The sequence below is a fragment of the Vulpes vulpes genome, chromosome 15, assembly GCF_048418805.1.
Source record: "Vulpes vulpes isolate BD-2025 chromosome 15, VulVul3, whole genome shotgun sequence".
In the NCBI taxonomy this organism is placed as follows: Eukaryota; Metazoa; Chordata; class Mammalia; order Carnivora; family Canidae; genus Vulpes; species Vulpes vulpes.
The window spans coordinates 11,178,604-11,196,775 of record NC_132794.1 but is presented as its reverse complement, the minus strand read 5'-3'; the positions used below and the strand labels follow the sequence as shown (position 1 = coordinate 11,196,775).

Here is an 18,172-nt window from a genome sequence, read left to right as displayed (position 1 = left end):
CTCTGCTTCTCTCTCTCTCTGCATCTCTCATGAATAAATAAATAACATCTTAAAAAAAAAAAAAAGCCTCATACCTTTGTATTTATCTGGCTTAGAGCACAAGCTTTAACTTGAAGTCTCACATAGTTATCCTCTATAACAGGAAGATTTTCCTAGAACCAAATGATAACATATTTTTTTGAGAACATACCTTTATGTTGTGAAAATTGTCACACATAACTGAACAAAACTAAACCCCCCACAAATCTTATACCTAACTTCAGTGAAAAAACCACAAGTAATTATCCCATAGTATATAATAATAATAAAAAAAAAAACAACAGAAGGGGAAGTTTGGGGTAAAATATTTAAAAAGCCTTAGGATACTTATTTTAAAAATGTAGAGAGACCAATATGGACACATACATAGGCAATACATTTTTAGGATAAAAAGGAGAGCAACAAATACTGTACTTAATTTCAATCTAAATAACCTCAAAGCATCAAAGCTTCACACAACCAGGGATATCCTTATATGCATAACATAAAGCCTTCACTGATTTTGGAATTTTCTTAATGCTATAAATGAAGTTGCTTGGTGTTACCTGTGTATCTCTTATTTAACTTACCCTTTTTAACATCTGTCTTAGACATTTCAGCATACCTCGTGGGATTTTTGGGGCCAAAATACAAACTTAATGTATCTGAATTACTGCACTATCCCATAGCTAGATATAACTTCAAAGGCAAAGAATTGCTCAACTCAGGTGTTCAGTGTCACCCACTTGTATTATTTATTAAATATAATATCACTTCTGCCAAACAACCATATCCTGGCACCAATAATTAAAATATTCCTCTCAACTCCTGATATGCCCAAACATTAGATCAGAAGCTGGGGAAGAATAACTACTTCTATAGCCCCTCCTATGACCTATCAAAGAGATTACGGTTTGACTTGACTTGAACTTGATTTGACGTAAACACTTTGGGAATATCTCTTTTTAAGATTCAGATTTGATAGTATTTGATATTAGGAAGATATTCAATATTACTGATAAATGTGCAGATTTTACCCATGATTGTATGAACCTGTACACGATTCTTCCCGAGAGCCAATCAAATCTCTGAGATCTTCATCCTGACTCAATGGTAGAAGACAAGCTGTCTGGGATTTTGACTCCTGACCTAACTAATTTTGGAGTTAGTAAAAGATAATAGAAACATTGGATTGTGCCCATGATCTGGACGTTCTTATTACCACCATGAAATAAATAATAGTACTTAGTTTAGGGTCCTAGGTTGTCCGTGGAATGATTCTGGCTTGCTACAAATCTTTGAAACAATCACCAGTATATGAAAATTTTATTACCTATTCTTAAAGTGGGCAAAAATGAGAGACAATTTAGAACTTAGCAAATGAGATAATTTTGCAAAGCTCAGAATTTGGTGTGGAGAACAATGCTTTTCTACCTCTTTCATTTTACAACATGGGAGAAATATTTTCTGAAATATGGCTACAATCTGAATACTCACTTTATTGTGGTATTCTGAATATGTCGGGTTAATTTTGCAACATATAAGACTATCAAGGTTGTTCTGTTTTCCTAATATGTTTTATACCACCACCCTGAGGAACTAAAAACTCTTTTGAAGCAACTCTTTAAAAAAAGTATGGTTATACTGTAACATGGATCACCATTTTCACATAAAATTAAAAGAGTTTGTAAGTTTCATTTAAGTAATTTTTACTCACTTAGTTCCATTCAAACTAACTTAACTGACACTATTACATATAGAAAATATGTAATATTTTTAGAAAATATGTAACCTTTTTCATTTAATAATTGAACAATTTTTCTTACCCTTTCTTGAAATACAAATGTTATTTCTTCATTTGTAGAACTCTTTTGAAAATATAAGCCTTTCATAGTCACCTAAAAAAAAATTCACATACACACACACACATATATATACATATATATAAGCATGAAATAAACTGTCTCCCAGACCAAATGAAAGCAAAAATTGAAAAATAATGCTGGCAACAGATAAAATGACTACACATAGTTTTCAAATAAAACTATTTAGATAATAATTCTTGAAAGTGGTCAAATAATGGGATGCCTGGGTGGCTTGGTGGTTGAGCATCTGCATTTGGCTCAGGGCGCAATCCTGGAGTCCCGGAATTGGGTTCCACATCGGGTTTCCTGCATGGAGCCGGCTTCTCCTCTCTCTACATGTGTCTCTGTCTCTCGCTGTGTGTCTCTCGTGAATAAATAAATAAAATCTTAAAAAAAAGGGAAGTGGTCAAATAAAAGGATAATCTCTGAGTACATATCTTAGTAAGAATGGGTTTAACATTAACCTTTCAAAGCAAGGTGACCAAGTGCTTAATTTCACTTTGCTATTCAATAAAAATTATTAGATGTACTTAAAATTTTTTTCACAAGGGCCACAGAACTCAATTTTAACTACCAAAAGAGGCATCTGAAGGGATTTCAAGGCTTTTTATTTTTTATTTTTTGGATTTATTTATTTATTTGGGAGAGAGAAAAAGCATGAGCGGGGAGGAGCAGAGGGAGAGGATCTCAAGCAGATTCCATGCCAAGTATGGAGCCTACATGGCTGCATTGTAGGACCCTGAGAACAGGACTTAAGCAGAAATCAAGAGTCCAATGCTTAACCAACTTAGCCACCAGGCGCCCCAGGTCTTTCAAACTCTTAAAAAAGACCATTAAAAAGAAAAAGTGAACAGTCAAGACACTCATTAAAATCATACCCCTGATTCTTCTGTATCAGTTTATGAACCATGTAATGGAAGTATTAAACCTGTATTCTGTGAACTTCTTGAGGCATCTCTAAGGATTCTACAGTTGTTTAATTTTCGTAATAGTTGACTCTTGAACAACACGAGTTTGACCTGCACAGGTCCACTTACACGTGGGTTTTTTTTTTTTTAATAGTACGTTACTGGGGATCCCTGGGTGGCACAGCGGTTTGGCGCCTGCCTTTGGCCCAGGGCGCAATCCTGGAGACCCGGGATCGAATCCCATGTCGGTCTCCCAGTGCATGGAGCCTGCTTCTCCCTCTGCCTATGTCTCTGCCTCTCTCTCTCTCTCTCTCTCTCTGTGACTATCATAAATAAATAAAAATTAAAAAAATATAAATAGTATGCTACTATAAATGTATTTTCTCTTTCTTATGATTTTTCTTAATAAAATTTTCTTTTTGGTAGCTTACTTTATTGTAAGAGAACAGAATATAATACATGTAACATAGAAAATATGTGTTGGCTGTTTTTATCAGTAAGCCTTCAACAAGCTATTAGTAGTTCAGTGTTTGGGGAGTCAATAGTTACATGCAGGTTTTCAACCACTCAGAGGGTTGGTTCCCCTAATCCCAGACCTGTTCAGGAGTCAACTATAATTATACAGCAAGACTATTTTCTAAAATGTCAATTTTATAGAAGTATAAAATACATATAGCCAAGTTCACAGATCCTAAATGTATAGCTTACTAAATTTTGAAAAGTGAACATGGCCATGTCACGTCAAGGAAACATGACATCACTAGAACTCCAGAAGTTCCCTTGTTCCCCTTCTAGTCACCACCTTCCCTTCCTAAGGACACTTAACATCCCAAGTTTTAACAGCACAGATTAGTTTGGTCTGTTTTTGGTTTATAAAAGTGAAATCGCACTCCTTCACGTCTAGTTTCTTTCTCTCAATATTATATCTGTGAGCACCATCTATGCTGTTTCCTATATTGTGGTTCATTTTTTACCCTTGTTATTTATTTATTTGTTTGTTTAAGATTTTATTTATTTATTCATGAGAGACAGAAAGAGAGAGAGAGAGGCAGAGACGCAGGCAGAAGGAGAAACAGGCTCCGTGCAGGGAGCCTGACGTGGGACTCCATCCCAGGTCTCCAGGATCATATCCTGGGCTGCAGGCGGCGCTAAACCGCTGCACCACTGGGGCTGCCCTATTACCCTTGTTATGCTATATTCTATTGTGTGATTAAATTATTATTTATCAAAAAAAAATTTAAAAAATTATTATTTATCCATTCTACTGCAGACAGACACTTGATTGTTACAGTTTGGGTCTTTTACAAATTATCCTGTTAAGACATTATTTTTTCTTTTTTGAGGGGGATATTAATTTTTTAAATTAAGTTTAACATAAATTAAAATAATTGACATATAGTATATTATTAGTTTCAGAGATAGAGGTAGGCCAGATGTTAATTCTAACCATTTGATTGCAGGTATGTGTATGTAAGTGTGTTGGCTGTTGTGGCAGGGGAGACAGGAAAGACCTAAGCAGAGATAGAAGCTATGTATGCTCACAATTTTTTTTTTTTAACATTTTATTCTTCTAAGTTATCTCCACACCCAATGGAGGGCTTGAAATCACAACTCAAAATCAAAAGTCGCAGCTCTACAAACTGAGTCAGCCAGTCGCCCCTCCTACAATTTAATTTTTTTTTTTTTTTAATTAAAAAAGGTTTTAGGGATCCCTGGGTGGCTCAGCGGTTTAGCGCCTGTCTTTGGCCCAGGGCATAATTCTGGAGTCCCGGGATTGAGTCCCACGTCAGGCTCCCTGCATGGAGCCTGCTTCTCCCTCTGCCTGTGTCTCTGCCTCTCTACCTCTCTCTCTCTGTGTCTCTCATGAATAAATAAATAGAATCTTAAAAAAAAAAAGATTTTATTTATTTGAGAGAGAAAGAGAGCTCAAGCAGGGGAAGGGGTAAGGGGAGAAGCAGACTCCCCACTGAGCAGGGAGCCTGATGTGGGGCTTGCTCCCAGGACCCTGACCTGAGCTAAAAGAAGATGCTTAACTGACTGAGTCACCCAGCGCCTGTCCCTACAGCTTTAGATCCAACCCCCTTTGCCTAGCTTTCAAGGCTGTCTAAAATGCATATTCACTGTCTCTAATCTAATTTATTCCCCTTTTTCTAACACAGGCACACTCTCGTTCTGAGCTAGTCAGTGTGACCTCACACCATCTGGTCATCTGCGTCTCAGGACGTACAGGCGTTGCTTGTTCTCTGAGACTGTGCCCAACTTACTTTATAGATTCTGCCAAGTGAATAAAACTCATGTCCTATTCTTTCTCTGAAATCACCCCCAGTGACACCCAAGCTACCCCATCTCTTCCATGCTTCCAGATTTCGTAACATACTAACAAACAAAATCTTGCTTTATTCACTCACTATCAGGTTTCCCCAGCCATTGCTTGAGAGTAATATCTATTATTATTAAATGAAGAAATCACTGCTCCTACTCAGTCTGGAGGTATTAGTAGTTCCATTTTGAGAAATGAAACAATTGCATATCAACATCTTGATTTCAAAGCAGCTCCTGCACTGGGTGTTATTCTGTATGTTGGTAAATTGAACACCAATAAAAAATAAATTTATTATTAAAAAAAAAAAAAAAAAAAAAAACAAAGCAGCTCCTGTTGTAAAGCTGGTAGTCACTATCTTCTCTATCCATCATCTTTTTTTTTTTTTTTTTTAAGTTTATTTGATTCTTTTTTGGGCAGCCCTGGTGGCTCAGCGGTTTAGCGCCCCTTTAGCTTGGGGTGTGATCCTGGAGACCCAGGATTGAGTCCCACATCAGGCTTCCTGCGTGCAGCCTGCTTCTCCCTCTGCCTGAGTCTCTGCCTCTCTCTCTCTTTCATGAATAAATAAATAAATAAAATCTTAAAAAAAAAAGTTTATTTGATTTTTTTTATTTTTTAAAGATTTTATTTATTTATTCATGAGAGACACACAGAGAGAGAGAGGCAGAGACACAGGCAGAGGGAGAAGCAGGCTCCACGCAGGGAGCCTGATGTGGGACTTGATCCCAGGACTCCAGGACCACACCCTGGGCTGAAGGCAGGCTCCAAACCGCTGAGCCACCCGGGGATCCCCTATTTGATTCTTTTAGTAATGGGGCTCGAACTTACAACGTGGAGATCAAGTCACATGTCCTTCTGACTGAGGCAGCCAGGTGCCCCTGCCCAATGAATCTTAAAACATATGGCACGTTCCCCAAATCAGTAGTCAGATGGGCCTCATACTACATGCACCCCAATTTCAAAGACCCTGGAAGATAACTGCTTGTCTGTATTCCTAAAGCATATATTATATACATAATAATGTCGATATCTTTAGTCAGAATGTCCTAAATGGTTCCTCTAAATCTGAGCTAAAATTGGCCTGATTGGTGGGAAAAAAAGTAATGTTTAATTGGTCCAATAAAAAGCCATGTGGGAAGAAAAATATCCTCAAAGTTACAAAGTGAAGAAAGAAGAGTATTTTTAGAGAAGTGGCCAGAAGAAAACTGATGAAATGTTATTTACTTGTTTTCCAGATCACAAAAAGGAATACTGAGTTCTTAACACTAAGAAAATGAGAGAATGGATAATATAGCTTCTCAGGTGGTAGTTTAGATTAAATGGAACACTTAGTCCACTATTTAATAAAATCTTTATTGAATGTAAAGATATTTGCATGTATAAGATAAAATAGTTGAATATCTTTGGGGGTGCCGGCAGAGGGGCAGTGACACAGGGTTCAATCCCACAACACTGGAATCATGACCTGAGCTGAAATCAAGAGTCAGATGCCTAACTGAGCCACCCAGGAGTCCAAAGACACCTATTTTAAATAATTTTTGGTGGAAAGAAGAAACACTTGAATATAACACTTCAAGAAAGCGTTAATAAAAATACTGATCTTTAAAGGCATTTCTAAAAAAAACCAATGGGAAGAAACTTTGAATGGTTTCATCTTAGTTATAACAACAACATGAACTCCATTAGCTCGTCTGCTACATTTAGTCCCTCAAGAAGCTCATCTATTAATAATTGTAAATAAAACCTCTACAGATTATTCCTTATCTACACTTTCAGACTAAAAGTGTTCTGAGGGGATCCCTGGGTGGCTCAGCAGTTGAAGGGCGGCTTTTGGCTCAGGTCGTGATCCCGGGGTCTTGGGATCAAGTTCTGCATCAGGCTTCCCGCAGAGAGCCTGCTTCTCCTTCTGCCTATGTCTCTGCCTCTCTCCGTGTCTCTCATGAATAAATAAATAAAATCTTAAAAAAAAAAACAAGAACAACAACTTCTTGCTTCAGAAGCAAAATAGGAATTGTAATTTTGATTAAATATTTACTAGTAAATCCACAATGAAGAGAAAATAATTTGCAAGATGTATATTTCTTACATTGTATAAAAATAGAAAAATTATTTTGCAAAATACATTTTAGCATGTATAGATGTGTATTTTTGCTCTTTTAAAAATTTATTTTATTTATTAATTTGACAGAAAGAGCAAGCGAGCACGCATGAGCAGGGGTAGAGGGAGAGGTAAGCTCCCCAATGAGCAGGGAGCCCAATGTGGGGCTTGATCCAAGGACCCAGGGATTATGACTTGACAGATGCTTAACTGACTGAGCCACCTAGGCACCCCTAGTTTTACTCTTCTAATCATAAAACTCACCTTAGCTCAGCATAGTACTGTTCGGGGGGGCCTAGAAAAATCATAATGTTGTCTTTGAAATATTCAACGTAAAGTTCACAGGAGCATTATTTTTTAAAATAATAATAATAATAATAATGATAATAAAAAAGATGTAATCAGTCCCCATCGGGCGCACGGAGTGTGCTTGTCCCTCTCCCTCAGGCCTTCCCCACCTACTCATTCTTTCTCTCAAATAAATAAAATATTTTAAAACTATTTTAAAAATGTTTATTCTCCCAATTCATGAGCATAGAATGCTTTTCCACAAACAAAACTAAAAAACACTATGACTCCATGGTGAAATATTTTAACAACTTCCAAGCTTTCTCATCCTTTTTCTTCATAGAGGTACACCAATGAATCAAGACACATTACTGCCCAGCATATAGTACAGGGGAAGTGATCTTTTATTATTTATAATACAGCATGGAGATGGCTCAGTTGGTAGAGCATATGACTTTTTTTTTTTTTTAAAGGTTTTTTATTTATTTAATCGAGAGAGAGAGAGAGAGACAGAGATAGAGGTAGAGACAGAAGCAGGCTCCATGCAGGGAGCCTGATGTGGGACTCGATCTGGGTCTCCAGGATCACGCCCTGGGCTGTAGGCCGCGCTAAACCGCCGAGCCACCTGGGCTGCCTTTTTTTTTTTTTTTTTTTTTTTAAGAATTCATTTATTTTCTTTAGAGCTAGCTAGGGAGAGAGCCCAAGCAGGGGGTGAAGCAAGTGGAGTGGGACAAGCAGACTCTGTACTGAGCAGAGGCCCAAGCAGGTCTCAATCCCACTTCTCCAAGACCACCACCTCAGCCAAAATCAAGAGTCAGATGCTCAACCAACTGAGCCATCCAGGTACTCCTAGAGCATGTGGTTCTTGATTGTTGGGTCCTGAATTCAAGCCCCATGTTGGCCTAGAACCTACTTAAAAAAAAAAGAAAAAAAAATATATATGGCATGGAGTGTTTGTAAAACTACCAAAATATGTCACTCCAAGTGGCAGGTAAATTAACCTTCTATGGGGGAACCCTCTCTGTTTCAACTCTGAACATTTCATCTGCCATAAACTAGAGCAGAGACATCAATGAAGTGAAATTATTGATCAAAAAACAATAATCATACACTGTTGTGGTTGACAGGATTTAGAAGTCAAAACTGACCTGAGTTTGAATTCTGGTTCTTCTATTTACTGGCCAAATGGCTTTAGGCTATTCAATTTTAATTGTCCAGGCCTTAGTTTTCACCTCTACAAAGCATAGTAGTTACCTCCAATGGTTGTTTGATTTATTTTTTACTTTTTTAAGATTTTATTTATTTATTCATGAGAGACACACAGAGAGAGGCAGAGACACTGGCAGAGGGAGAAGCAAGCTCCATGCAGGGACTCGAGTCCAACGTGGGACTCGATCCTGGGTTTCCAGGATCACACCCTGGGCTGAAGGCCGCGCTAAACCGCTGAGCCACCCGGGCTGCCCCCAACGGTTGTTTTAAAGATTAAACAACACAAGCAAAGCATTCAGTACAACACCTGGCACAAAATAAGCATTCAATACGTGCTGGCTATTTTCACTATTATTTCTGCAATCTGGGCAGAGAACCTCTCTAAAATAGTTCCCAGGCCCATCTCACAGAGCAGCAAAGGGGTTGGTGACATGCAACCCTTTGAGCTTTAATACCTTTTAATTTCTGCAGGGGGCACCTCTATCATCTGGACCTGCCGGGTCCAGTAACAGCGGCCACTAGTCCACAGGTGGCTAAAGAACATGTGAATGGTGTCTAGTCAGAACTGAGATGTGGTGTCAAGGTAAAACATACGTTAGATTTCAAAGATGATTAAAAAAAAAAAAAAAAAAAGAATTGCCACGCCTGGCTGGCTCCATCCATAGAGCAGGTGCATCTAAATCCTGGAGTTGCTGAGCTCAAGCTCCACGTCGAGGTACAGCTTATTCTTTTTTTAACTAACAAACAGACGAATGTATAATATCTCAATTTAAAAATATTTGATTATGGGTAGAAATGATAAATTTTGGATATTTTGGGTTAAACGAAACATTGTGAAAATTAACTTCACGTGCTTTTCACTTTTTTTTTTTTAATGTGGCTACCAGAAAATTTAAAATTAAGTGCCTCGCATTATCTTTGTATTGAGCAGAGCTGAGTTGAACACCCCGCTTCTCAGACCTTGGACGAGCAGCCTGGGGAGCTGGTGGGAAATGCAGAGTCTCAGGCCCCGCCCGGACCTGCAGAATCAGCATCTGTGCTCGTACATGATTCTGAGGCGATTCTCACGCGTTGCTCCAGGGTTTTCCGCTGTTCATCTTAAGAGGGCATATCTGGCCGCATAATCACGTAAATGCAAATTCCTTTGCTTCACTGAATAAGCAAAGTGAAGCAGGAAAAAAAGCGGTGGCAGAGGAGTATGAGAGAATGAAACACAAACTTAAATTATAGGAATAAAAAGAAAGCAGGGGTGGGTGTGCAAAAGAATCCAACCTGGGAGATTCAGGGGAAGGGAACTTCCCGACTCTGGCTTCTATAAATGTAAAGAGAGATGCAGATTGAGATAAAACCTACAATGAAAACCTGTAAGGACCAGGAAATGGTCAAGTCTTTCCCGCCCCTCGGCGGCCTCAGCTAAGCTAGGCCTGGGCCCAAGAGGGTCTGGGGTTAGGGTGCAACGCGACCCACCACTCACCCCAGGGCTGCACGGTTCCGCGAAGCGTCCAAAGTCCAAGGCCCGGCTTCCGAAGACACAGAACCCAGGTCCGGGGACTCACCTGCCTCCGAGGCGCCCCAACGGCCTGCGTCTTCGCCACCGCCACCTTGGAGTCCTACTGCAGAGAGCCCGCCCCCGCTGGCCCAGGCGCTGCTCCCATTGGTCAGGCCTCTCGTCACTTCTGGACCGGAGGCTGTGGAGAACGCCATAGCAACCGAACGCAGAACTACATCTCCCAGAATGCCCCGCCGGGACGAGACGCCCCGGGGCTACCAATAAAAGGGCGAAGTTGTAGTCTCACGGATGGGTTCCGTTTTATGCAAATTTCTATTAAAGACCACACCCTTCCTCATTCCAACCGTTTGCCCTACCGCCTGTTTTTCGCCTCCACGTTGCTCTCTCCCTTAAAACCTTTTGTAATTGATTTAGTTGGATACAGCTTAATAAGTGCCTCGCAGGACGACGGACGGATGCACCCAAACCGGTGCAGCTCCAGAAGGCGGGTCAGGGAAATCCCAGTCCAGAAGGTTACGCCTCCTGGGAAGGGGGCGGGGCGAAATGACAAGCGCCCGCCCACCAACCCCCTTTGCGCGCTCGCTGATTGGTTCACGTGGCTGTCACTCTGTCCTCTTCCATTTTTTTTTTTAGTTGCCCCCGCCTCGTTCCCGCGGTGGGCGGGGGCAGCGGCAGGGGGCGGTGAGGAGGTGCGAGCGCCTTCTTGCGATTGGCGAGTGCCGGTTCCCACCCATCCGTGGGCGGAGATGGTGGCGGGGACGGGGGCGGGAGAGGCGGCGGAGGGAGATGAGGAGATAGGTGGGAGCGAGGGAGCGAGGGAGGGAGCGAAGGAGGTAGAGAGGAGCGGAGGAGAGGGGAGGGAGCGCAGCTTGGTTGCTCCGTAGTACGGCGGCTCGCGAGGGAGAATCCCGAGCGGGCTCCGGGGCGCACGGGCGCACGGGCGGGCGGGGATGGTGTGCGGGGCTGCGGCTCCTGCGTCCCTCCCCGCGGCGAGTGAGCTGCACTGATTTGTCCCTGGGGCGGCAGCGCGGACCCGCCCGGAGATGAGGTGAGGAGCAGGCTGGACCGGGCGGCGGGGGCGGCGGCGGCGGCGGGGGCGGGGGCGGGGGTCGGCGCGATGGCCGCCCGGGGCGCGCGTCCCTCGGGCGGCCCCGCAGCCTCGGCCCGGGAGGCGCGGCACCGGCCGCCCTGCGCGGCGTCCTTCCCCATCCTCCCGGGGGCGGCGGCGGGGCGCCGGGAGGCCGGGACGCCGCGGCGGGCCGAGCGGGCGGCGGCGGCTGCACGGGCTGCGGGCTGAACGCGCGTCCGCAGCCCCGGCCGGCCGAGCGGGGCGCCTCGGTCCGCGGGGGCGAGAGGGGCGCCCGGGCCGAGCCTCCCGGGGACCCGGCGCCCGCGGGCAGCCGCCCCGCCCGCCTCGCCCGCCTCGCCCGCGGGCCTCGCGCCCCCGGCTCATCCCCTTGTCTCCGTCGCGTGCCGGTGAAGGGCGGTCACTGCCGCTCGGCCCCGAGGCGCCCCGCCGGGGGCTCCCCCTCCGCCGCGAGCGCGCGGCCCCGGGGTCCGCCGCTCCTCCTGGCCGCCGCCTCGCGGTGCGGACCCGCGGGGCCACCGCTGCGGCCCCTGCTCGCGCCTACGACGACCTGGGACCGGGATCCGCAGGAAAAGGAACCCAGCCCGTGGGTTGCGCCTCCCTTGACTTTTCTGCCCGCCTCGGGATTAGAAAACAACTTCGCAGATAACATTCCCTACGGGCATCTTTTGTTGTGATTTCAGACTGGAGAAGGGCTTTGCTTTTTGAAGAAATAAATTCGCGTCTTTTCAGAATTAATTAATTATTATTATTATTATTATTATTATTATTATTTTGATTGCCCCGCTGAGTGGGAGGCGGTGGAGATTTCTGATAGCCTCTTAATATGAAAGTTTCCCCTAGAACTTTGTCATCGTCACTGCTATTCTGAAGACAGCACCAGCCTGAAATCTTAAATATATGCGCACCCCGGACAGATGCCGTTTCTTTGTGCTCATCCCCGGGCATCCCGCTCTCGCCGTTTCCGTGGTCAAGCGCGCAAATGATAGAAGCAAGCACAGTAAAAAAAAAAAAAAAAAAAAAAAAAAAGGACATATAATAAAAACAAATGCATCTGGGGAAAAAAAAAATCTCAATTCCGTTAACGGAGAGAGGCAATGTCACTAATCCCTTTGAACGGATGAAGAACACACAGGCTCAGAGATCTCATGCATTAGGCAGTGGACAGGATCTGAGGTTAGGAACTGGGGCCAGGACCCAGCAGGCCAGCTGGTCCGCGAGGTGCTACTCTCAACCCCTAAAATGGGAGGGATGTATTTGCCTGGATACCTTTATTTTTAGCTGATGTAAGGTTGCAGAAGCTTAAATTTCTCTCTTCAAGGTTAGGATTTTTTTTTTTTTTTTTTAAGGTTAGGATTTCTACCTGTTTATCTCTGCAAACAAAATGCTGGTTTTTTTTTTCTTTAAAAGAATTTTTTTTTTCCTTCTAGTTTACATGACACATTTATGTTGCCCTGATGGTGTTCGCTTTATAACTAAAAATGTACGTCCTTCTAATATCCAAGGGAATTTTTTTTTTTTTTTTTTTTTTTTCTGTAGGAGGTTGGTAAAGAACCCAGGAACTTTTTAGGTAATCTAAATTGGAAATGAAGGGACACTGATTTAGTGGTGGCATTAAAACTATTTAAAAAGCATTTCTGATAGAATTTTTTTTTTTTAGTGGCGTTTATTTACCTAAGAATGTGTCTGTTGAAGTTGCCGAGGCACATGGCACCTTCACAAAACTCTATGATTATTATTCTGCCTGAGTAGGAGAGGAAATGAACAAATTTTTGATGTACTTTGGAACCCTGTGGATTGTTCAGATACTAAGCATTGTGAAATAGGGCATAAAATGAGTAGTAGCAAGTTAGTTCCCTGAAATGTTTGTCCCTCTTAGCATTTTTTTTTTTTTTGGCAATTTACTAGAAATTTCCTTTTTCTTAATGCTTATCTCTTCTGTTGGTAGAACTCAAGTTCATCTTTTCAGCAAATGCCTAGTTTGAGGCAAATTCAAATATCCCATAAGATGTTAAGGGGGAGGTGCTGGTAAATTGCTCCATTCTTACTCATCTTTTTAATTTGCTAGATTTGTGAATGACACAGAATTAATTACGTGAGGGTTGGTTTTATGTTACTCAGTTCAGGTTTCACTGCCATAGCACTAGTCTCTTCGGAATGATCATTTTCTTCTGAATGGCTCCACTTACTGGTGGGTTTCTCAAAGTCTGGACCTCAGATCATTTAGATCAGCATTAAGTGAGGTTCTTGTTAAAAATACGGGTTTCTTTTTTTTTTTTTTTTTTGTCACCTCACCTCAGAATCCGATTCCTGGAGATGGGGCCCTGGAATCCGATTTTTAAACAAGTTCTCCAGGAATTTCTCTTGGAATAGAAAAGTTGGAGAACAGCTGGCCCTGTGCTTTCCTTCTCCTAAGACCGTCCCCTGAAGTGGATAGCAGATTTTAAGTAGCAGACTAAGTTTTATACCTTAGGCTGCTAATAAAAAATGGACTACGACCTTCAGATATATAATGCACCTAAAATATATGTTTCAGAAGAGCAGAGATTTTGGCTCATCATTCTATCTCCAGTGCCTAGAATAGTGCCTGGAGGAGCTCCATTAAATATTTATGAGTGGATAACGTTGCAATGAGGCCACACTTTAAAACCTTTTCTTGTAAAATTAATGTTATTACTTAGTCACGGATTTTATAAATTAGGAGCCACATGTACTGTGCCCAGTCATTTATGTAAGTTTGTTTGGCTCTGAAAAGAGAGAACCTTTCCCAAGCATAGAAGGCACAAGGTGATTAAGCTGAAAAGAAGGCTCCTATCAAAATATTGTTTAGAGACTAAAAATGTAAATTTAGGTCCCCATGTAGTGGTGGGTTACTATTTAACACTATCTCAAAATGCCACTGGTATGCTATGATAAACCCAACATACTGCTGTAAAAATTGGTTTACAAAAAATACAGAAAATTGGTATGTTTTCCAATTTCATTTTTCATCCTAATAAAATATGACCTTCAGTCTTTCTTTTCAGAATCCAGTGTAATACCCCATAAAGAACGGTTTCTGTTATGTAGTTGAGGGTGCTGAATAGTTAGGAGTAAAATTTCTACAGGGTATTGGGTTTGACCACATACAATCTGTGACTTTGATCTGGCCCTTAACCTTTCAATGTCTCAGTTTTTTCAGCTGAATGGGAATAATAATAGTAGGTTAAGTTTAAGTACTTCAAGTGCTTACATAAATTCTTGAGATATATTCATGTACTAAATGGTAATTATGATGATCAGGAGTTCAAGTATATAAAAATATATGAAACTCAAACTAATCCATTTAATTTTTGTACTGCTGCACTTGATGGTAGAAATCCATCTCTTGAAGAAAAGAAGTCTCTTGCTAATTTCTTGATACTAATTTTTAATTGGATAACTAACTTTTTAATTGGATAACTAACCATTAAAAGTAATAAACCATCAAATATTGTGTAAATAGGTATTTTTCTAAATAAAGATGAATCTTGTCATCGCTTTTAGATTTGTTGAATATTTTAGAAGCAAATTGCTAATCAGTTCATTTCCCTTGTATTTTAAGGAATTGCATCTTTATGGTAGAAAGAAATCGAAATAGCGAAAAGTAAACACTACAAAATACTTCTATATCCACTACCTCAGTACCTGTTTCTTCAAACCCTCTTTTTGTGTGTGTGCATGTAGCTTTTTAGATACAATTTTTGGTAACAAATATGGGGCCCTGCTATGCATGATTATTTTGTAACTTTGTTTGGCTTAACCTCTTACATCATGAATCTTTCCATGGCTATATCATCAGTTGTAATAGTTTAATAACTGAATAAGATTCCATTTTATGTCTGTGATCATTTAACCTATTTTTTTATCAGACATTAATTTTCTTTTTTCTCCCACTGTTAAAACTCTGCAGTGACTATTCTCCTACATGCATCTCTGTGTATACTTGGGAGATTTTTTTTTTTTTTCTGTAGGATAAGTTTCTAGAAGTGGATTTGCAAGATCAAAGTACAGTACATGCCAAGTTTAAGATTTTTGATACATGTTGCCATTTAGAAAGGTTGTAGCAATTTACATCCTTACAGTGGTGGTTGAGAGTTGTTTTCTTCCCTCCCTTTTTTTGGAATGAGTTAACCAGTGACAAACCTAGTGAATTATTATTTTTAGGAAGAAGAAAGGGATGTTAATGTGATGTGTTCAGGAGTATGATCTGGAAAGTCAGAAAATTCATGCACTGCTAATAGTGATAGCTAACATTTAGCAAGTCTTTTTGCATCATTTGATAAGCACTGCCTCACTCAATCTTCACAAAATTGTCCTTTTTTAGATGAGTGTGCCTTGGAAACTGAAGTGCCTGCAGTTAAGGAACTTTAAAGAGCCAGTAAGTGGCCACCCAGATGTGTAAGTCCAGAGCCCAAATGTTCAGCCACGATCCTGGACTGCCTGTTTCCTGGACATGATTTATAGGCATTAGGGTATTTTTATATTCCTGATCTCATTTTTGGAATAACCTGGAGGTTCTCTGCTACGTATCAGTTTATAGGCCTGAGTCCCTCTTGTTGAGAAGTTAGTCATATAAGTTAGCTCACAAATAAGCCTTGTCTACTATCTAGCATTCGTCTCTCAAAGCAGCTTATTATCCTTTCCAATGTAGTGGTTTTCCTGAAGTGCCCCTGCATGAAAAACAGGATTAGAGTTACAGAGAAGACTAGTGAAATTTGAAAAGGCGGTTCACTTATAATGTGGACTTGCCTTGGAAACGACTGTGTGTAGACGTATGATAAGGAAGACAGCTGGGAGTCTGTCCAAACGTTCCCATATTGGCCAATTTGGAGATTTGAATCAGCCTGTGGAAGTTCACTTCAGGAATGTGATGGCCTCTCTGTACAGAGATGTCATGGATCCACCGGGAGATTGCTAAAAACAAAAAACCCAAGCCTGTTAATAAATGTGATGGTAGACTATCTTTAACATTTTGTTGCTAACATTTGTAGCCCTCTAACCAGGTGAATTTGAGACAGGTTCATCTATTTGAATTCAGTGGTCTTTTGACCTTTTTCTGGGAGAATTAATTGGCCCTTTATCTTACTAACTTATTGCCCAGAGAGAGCATTGGTGAAATTGTTTTGGCTTTAGCTCTCTGGCCTGAGTTTGCTTGTGCTGAATTGACAGCTCAATTTTAAGCTGGTCACTAAAACCCATTCACTGTTGTGTGGTGTGGGAATGGTACAGAATACTTTGCACTCTTGGCTGAGTGGCAGTCCCAGGAGTTGAACTGAGGGGTGTGATGGAGTTTCAGATTCAGCTGAATATGGCTGTGAACATAACAAGGTCATAGCAGTGGGTCAGTTTTTTTTTTTTTTTAATCCTTGATGTTTAAAATAAAATATCTTATCCTAATGCACAAGGGCAGTGCTTTTGATCCTCTTGCTTTAATGGGCATTTTGCCTTGTTTTTCTGTCAGTGATGGTTTTGTTCATCCTTGTGTCTTGCCCGCAAGTCCTCCCGGTGACTGGTAGCATGGATTTGCAAGACATGGATACAGCTCATGGAAATGAATGCAGCCAAGTGGTTTGTAGTGCCATGCATTAGCCAACCTAGTAAAGGAGGACATTGATTCTTTAGATTTTTTTTTTTATTTATTTGAGAGTGAGAGAGCACTTGTGCGTGTTGGGGGTGGGGCAGGGAGAGGGAGAGAGAATCCCACGCAGACTCCATGCTGAACGTGGAGCCTGACGCAGGGCTGAGACTGATCTGAGCTGAAACGATGAGTCAGATGTGCAACCAGTTGAGCCATCTAAGTGCCCTAAGGAAGACACCGATTCTTTTTACTTTTTAAAAAAAGTGTGTTTATTATTTATTTGAAAGAGAGTGCTTGTGAGCACACAGCAGGGGAAGAGAGAGGGAGAAGCAGATTCCCCGCTGAGCAGGGAGCCCTATATAGGGCTCAGTCCCTCACCCTGGGATCATGACCCAAGCCAAAGGCAGATGCTTAACCAACTGAACCACCCAGGCACCCCAGGAGGACACTGATTCTTATGATAAAAGCACTGGAAACAAGATGCTCTTGGATCTGTTTGTTTTATCTTTGTGTACGTGCGTGTGTGTAGGGCTAATTATTTTTTTCTGAGACAAAGTTCCTGAGCGGTTACATTGTTCTAACAAGGGTAGTGTTTCCTATCATAAGTCATTGTATAAACATACACACACCATTCCTGTATGTTGTTTATAATAAGAGTCTGTGGAAGATCTATGATCTTCGTTGTGGAGATGCTGTTTTATAAAAATCCATTTCTGCTGCAAACCTAAGATAATTAGATTTTGAAAACAAGTAATCTTCCACTTTCTGGCATTATTTAAACTCAACTGCTCCATTCTGGCAGAATTGAAATGCTACCTTTTGGTCACTGGCATCTAAAAGCTGTATGGCTAGTATGAGAGAAAGCTTGAAAAATGGATAAATAAGTCTCATTACTGGTATATAGCAAAGTTTCAATGAGTAAAGGTCCCCCTTTTTTATTTCTTCTCTCCCTTGTTTATGATAATTACTATTAAAGAAAGTCAGCAAATGATAATAAAATTATTATAGGTAGTATTGTTTATTTCCAGATACCTTCAAATACAGTCATTATAATTGTTTTAAAATTCTTTAAATGATTACAGAAATTGAGGCAGAAGATAAGGTGGTAGAGAGGTTACTAGTATGTAAGCTTCAGGAGGGTAGAGAGTTTTGTGTGTATTGTTCACTGCTTTATCCCCGGCATCTAGAACAGTGCCTGGTACATGTTGGACCCTGAGCAGTTGCTTGTTGGCACATTGAGTAGATTATTAGTGTTTGAGGACCTGATTGC

The 18,172-nt window shown here is 41.3% G+C and overlaps 2 protein-coding genes across 16 annotated transcripts in view; one reads left to right on the top strand and one right to left on the bottom strand.

Annotated features, from left to right (window-relative positions):
- The window catches only part of CRYZL1 (crystallin zeta like 1), a 36,214-nt gene extending 25,507 nt beyond the window's left edge, over positions 1–10,707 (bottom strand). For 4 of the 8 annotated variants that reach the window (XM_025985132.2, XM_025985136.2, XM_025985134.2 and 1 more), the window contains exons 1-3: positions 10,181–10,702; positions 1,845–1,916; positions 75–152 (exon numbers count right to left, since the gene is read on the bottom strand). In XM_025985132.2, coding sequence (XP_025840917.1) covers positions 75–152; positions 1,845–1,910 — 144 coding nt within the window. In that variant the 5' untranslated portion in view covers positions 1,911–1,916; positions 10,181–10,702. Of the gene's footprint in view, positions 1–74; positions 153–1,844; positions 1,917–9,161; positions 9,240–10,180 lie in introns of all 8 variants that reach the window. The other 4 variants (XM_072740775.1, XM_072740774.1, XM_072740773.1 and 1 more) reach the window with 3 other exon arrangements.
- A 246-nt stretch (positions 10,708–10,953) lies between these two features.
- ITSN1 (intersectin 1) overlaps positions 10,954–18,172 on the top strand; it is a 215,842-nt gene continuing 208,623 nt past the window's right edge. For all 8 annotated transcript variants that reach the window (XM_072740761.1, XM_072740764.1, XM_072740762.1 and 5 more), the window contains exon 1: positions 10,954–11,264. The gene's annotated coding sequence lies outside the window, so the exon portion shown is untranslated. The remainder of the gene's footprint in view (positions 11,265–18,172) is intronic.